Raw genomic sequence first — 4,766 nt, forward strand, 5'->3', positions numbered from 1 at the left:
TAAAGTCAGAATTGCGTGTTATAAAGTCAGAATTGTGTTATAAAGTCGCAATTGTGTGTTATAAAGTCAGAATTGTGTGTTATAAAGTCAGAATTGTGTGTGATAAAGTCGCAATTCTGTGTTATAAAGTCGCAATTCTGTGTTATAAAGTCAGAATTGTGTGATATAGTCGCAATTGCGAGATATAAAGTCAGAATTGCGTGTTATAAAGTCAGAATTGTGTTATAAAGTCGCAATTGTGTGTTATAAAGTCAGAATTGCGTGTTATAAAGTCAGTCTTTGTTTCCTTAGAATTGGACTTTATAACTCGCATTTGCAAGTACATAATCACAACTCTGAGAAAATATGTCAGAATTGCGAGATGCAAACTCGCAATTGTGAGATAAAAAGTCGCAATTATCTTTTCAAATGTTTTATTCTGTGGCGGAAACAAGCTTCTATACAAACAAGCTTAACTAATACTGGGAGAAACACGTCCTAATCTTGGTTGTCAATCATCATCGCATCACTGAACGCAACACTGCGCGATCGCCGCCAGCTTTAGAGACGCAGATCTCACTGCAACCACAGCGACCGACCCGAGGAAACTCCCTCCTTCCGCCGCTCCGGCGCCGAGCAAACTGGACAAAATCTGAGCGGATAATCCGGCTTGGACCGCGGGCGCCGCCGGGAACAGGAACGCCAGGAGCGCGGGAGCGTACGCCGCTCCGGCCCCCACCATAAACATACACAGCATTATCAACAACTTCATGTTGCGTTGCGAGAGAAGCTGAAACTCCTGCCCTTCCTCGTTCACTCTCCTCTCCTCCTCTTCCTCGGCCCAGATTCCCAGTTCCTTCTCTTCTTTATCCACTCTTCCCAGCCTCTTCTCCTCCTCCTCCATCTCTCGTTCCTCAAACCTCCTCATGTTCTCCTGTTCTCTCTGCAGAGACGCTCTGAGACGCGTCAGTCTCGCAGGGATCGGCCGCGCATTCTGCTCTTCTTTCTTTATATCCGTCTCTATCTGTTTAATCCGGCCTTGCATGCGCTTCTTCGTCCTCTCTGTGTCTTGCCTCTCTTCGTTCACGAACGCAACAAACGAACGCAATTGATCGTCAGCCATTTTCCCGACCTCCTTCTCGATCTTCTTCATTCTCTCGGCTCTATCGGCTTGCAGTTTTGTGTCTATAATCCTCTGTGCTTCATTCATCACCTCCATGATTTGACTGGTGAAGTGCAGGTTGTGGTTTAGAGCGAGTATCTCATCAACGCTCTGCAGGAGTCGACTCACTTGATCCGGGTTTGTCGGGTTTTTGTTGTCGAAGGCCACGAATCGCCCCCCGAATCTCTTCACGAGCTCCTTCACTTTCTGATCTTGTCTTACAACGAATCTCTCGATGGGTTCTCCTCTGAGTTTATCCGCGTTGGAGAACACGAGGATGGTGTGATGAGTGACGTCCTCGTGAAACATCTCCAGGATCATGTGTACGGTGCGCTGTTGCTCCTCTGTGAAGCGCTCGATCGGCACCACCAGGAGGAACGCGTGAGGACCCGGGGAACACAGCGCCAGGCAGCGGATCACTTCTTCTTGTAGTTCTGTAGCTGTTAAATCCGTGTCGAAAAACCCAGGCGTGTCGATAACAACCAGCTCTCGCTTCTCCACCCTCGCTCTCTCGCTCTTGCTCTCTTTAGTGACCGAGCTCATGCTCAACCCGTCGTCAAAGCACTTCTTTCCCAGGATGGTGTTTCCCGTCGCGCTTTTCCCCGCTCCGGTTTTCCCCAGCAGGACCAGACGCAGTTCAGTCGGCGCTGGATTTATCGTGTGCCGCTGATAATCGATGTCAAATGAAGCGAGGGAGTTTTGAGGGAGTCTCTGTCTCACGTTTGGGTTTGGCATCTTTCCTCCTGAGGAATAAAAAACAACAGTTGAGAAATTGAGTAATTTGACGAATGAGTAATTCATTCACAAATTATGTTGGAACAGTAATAGATGAATTTATGAATTTAGAGAATATGAAAATCGACACCATAACTAACAGGAGTTCTGGCCTTTGTCACAAAAGGTCGACGCACACACTTTTAATAATTGAAACTTTTGGTTTTCATGCTAAAACTTCATAATAAAACTAGTATTTGTCAATGAAAAATTATAAAATTATAGTTCCCTCTAAAAATATTATATATATTATTATTATATCACATATTTTAGTAGTTATCATAAATTAGGTATCATTTGAAAATTTACGAACTCAGAATTCATCCTGTGAAATCCTTTTGAAATTGGATGTTGCGTTACCATAGAAACAGTACTCTAAATTATTTTATCAGGCTCCTCCCCTTTTGGGCGCCATCATGTTTGATCAAAACCTTTTCTAATCTTGACAAAACACATATTGTATGAGTCTCAAAGTTCCATATTTAGTGACAGAAGTGATATTTGGACAGAAATGTATTCATTTGTTACGGCAGAATGCATACGATTAAAACTCAATGGAATGTATGTCACACGGTGGCTATTTTTGGTATTGCGCCTAAACAAAATCTCATGGGAACTTAAATTTTTTTTTGTGATATCAACTTCAAATTTGGAACACAACTTGGTTAGATATATGGCTTTGATTTTATAGTAAAAAATATTTTGTAAATTATATATTTTATATAAAAGAAAAAATATTAAGTACAGTATATTTGATTTACTGTAAATTTAAACTTCTATAACTTTTTCATACTTTCATACTTTTTGAAGTGCTTTCACATTTTTAAAACAAGACCAAACTTAGGCCTTCTAAAGCATTCTTGAATTACAACCATTTTTAAGTTTGAAAAGTGCATTTTAATGTGCATTCTCAAAAAGGTCTACAAACTCTCAAGTCTCAGTTAAACTCAAGGGCACAAAAAGGGCATAAGTAAACCAATATCCTTCAAATGCATTTGCATTAGCATAACGGATAAAGAAAATTATATTAAAGAGTCAAAGCTTACTTGCACTGGATGTCTTTCCGCGTGACAAAGTAATTTGATTGAACGAAATACATTTTTTCATCTCGTTATTTCACCTGACTCCATAAATGAAAAAGGGTTTAATGATTTCTGGGCATCATTAAAAGTGAACGAATATTAGATTATTCTTTTTGAACTCTTTACTGAAAATAATATCGATTCGATTGGAATAAATTCAAATGTTTACAATTTAAGTAAATGTATCACGCCAGTTGCATAATCAGTTCAAAGATAATAGATAAAAACATCAAATGCTCTGAAATAAAGAGAGAAGATGCAATACCTTGACATTATAAAAACGGCAGTGTTTTGGTGCACTTCGCATCACTGGCTAATCTGGGTTACAGAAAACGCCCTGAGCTCTAGTTGCATTTCATTATTACATATAGACAGACCTCATTTCATATGTAAACATGATCTCACAGTGGAAATTCACATTAATCACCGTCCCAGACTTATTGGGGGCAGAAGTTGATTTACATGGAACCATTTACTAACAATGGGAATTTGAATGGAGATCACACCTTCTGAGAGCATGAGGTCATTATCCTGGAAAACACACCCTCCTATGTGTGTGAATTATCTCTAAACTCTTAAATATCTTATTACCTTCTGGTTTACTTCTTTGAGAATGAGACCTTTGTACCAGTCGCACTGAGACATTTCAAATAATATCAAACATGTGTTATATAATTATTCACATGAAACTCTATATATTCTTGGGTGAACTTCAGATGTGAAAGTGTGTGTGTGTGTGTGTGTGTGTGTGTGTGTGTGTGTGTGTGTGTGTGTGTGTATATCAATATCTTTGATACTCATAGCCAAAAAGATACTTAAGTACAGTAACTTATTACTGTACTTAAGGTTCCCTGGTTAAATAAGGGTTAAATATTACATCCTTCAGGGAACAGGAGTTACATAAGGAAACGTTTTGTTCATCAAAGGATCAGCATATTTGAACGAATCAGATGAGTAAATTATTAAATTAGGCTAGAAATACACAGTAGTTTGCCAAATTAAATGAATTTGAATTAATCTTTTTAATTGAAGGTGGAATCGTCTGAATTGAAACATTGTCTGATATAATGGTTGAAAGTCTCCTCATTTCCTGATAGCATTTACTATGTATTGTGCATTAACTGCATACATTTTAGCACAGGTGTGTATTTTTATTGGAATTTTACTATTTCACCCTCATTTCCTTTAATAAATCTATTTTACTCTAGTAACACAAAATAGTTACACACAAAAATGTCCCATTAAAACGGCCCTTTTTAATCCCAGGCCCATTTAACTATAAAATGATGCAGTATTTGTTAGGCTTTCATTCTGTTGGCAGGGCTTAAAAAATATATATATATATTAATACTTTTTTCCAGATGTGCCATTTTATCAGGTTTGGCCTATGACGTTAATACTTTATTTTCTGCTTCTGGATATTATAGAGGCAATTAAAAAATAAATGATGCAGCTATAATTGTGTGGGTGTGTTGGTATGGATGTCAGATTCTGGTTTATTGTGTGTATTAAAACAAAAATGTGTGTGTGCATGTAATAGAGAGACTAATGCAAATCCCAAATCCCACTGTGTCCCAGTGGAGAACTGGAGTACTGCGCCCAAACAACATCTCACTGAAAGCTCATCTTTTGAGATATCAACCTCAAATTTGGAACAAAACTTGTTTAGATGTATGGCTTTGCCTTCGAGTACAACATGTTGCATAAAATACATATTTTTGTTCATAAATAATTTTCATGAATTTAAACCTCTATACATTTTTTAAGTC

The 4,766-nt window shown here is 38.3% G+C and overlaps 1 protein-coding gene across 1 annotated transcript; it reads right to left on the reverse strand.

Moving 5' to 3' along the window:
* Positions 1-271: 271 nt before the first annotated feature.
* Positions 272-1,876, reverse strand: LOC130076886 (GTPase IMAP family member 7-like). The gene has a single exon (XM_056242170.1). The coding sequence runs from the start codon at positions 1,874-1,876 to the stop codon at positions 506-508; it is 1,371 nt and encodes a 456-aa protein (XP_056098145.1). The 3' UTR covers positions 272-505.
* Between the last annotated feature and the right edge of the window lie 2,890 nt (positions 1,877-4,766).

This window comes from Rhinichthys klamathensis, unplaced genomic scaffold (assembly GCF_029890125.1).
Source record: "Rhinichthys klamathensis goyatoka isolate OS25496 unplaced genomic scaffold, OSU_Roscu_1.1 h1tg000703l_1, whole genome shotgun sequence".
In the NCBI taxonomy this organism is placed as follows: domain Eukaryota; kingdom Metazoa; phylum Chordata; class Actinopteri; order Cypriniformes; family Leuciscidae; genus Rhinichthys; species Rhinichthys klamathensis.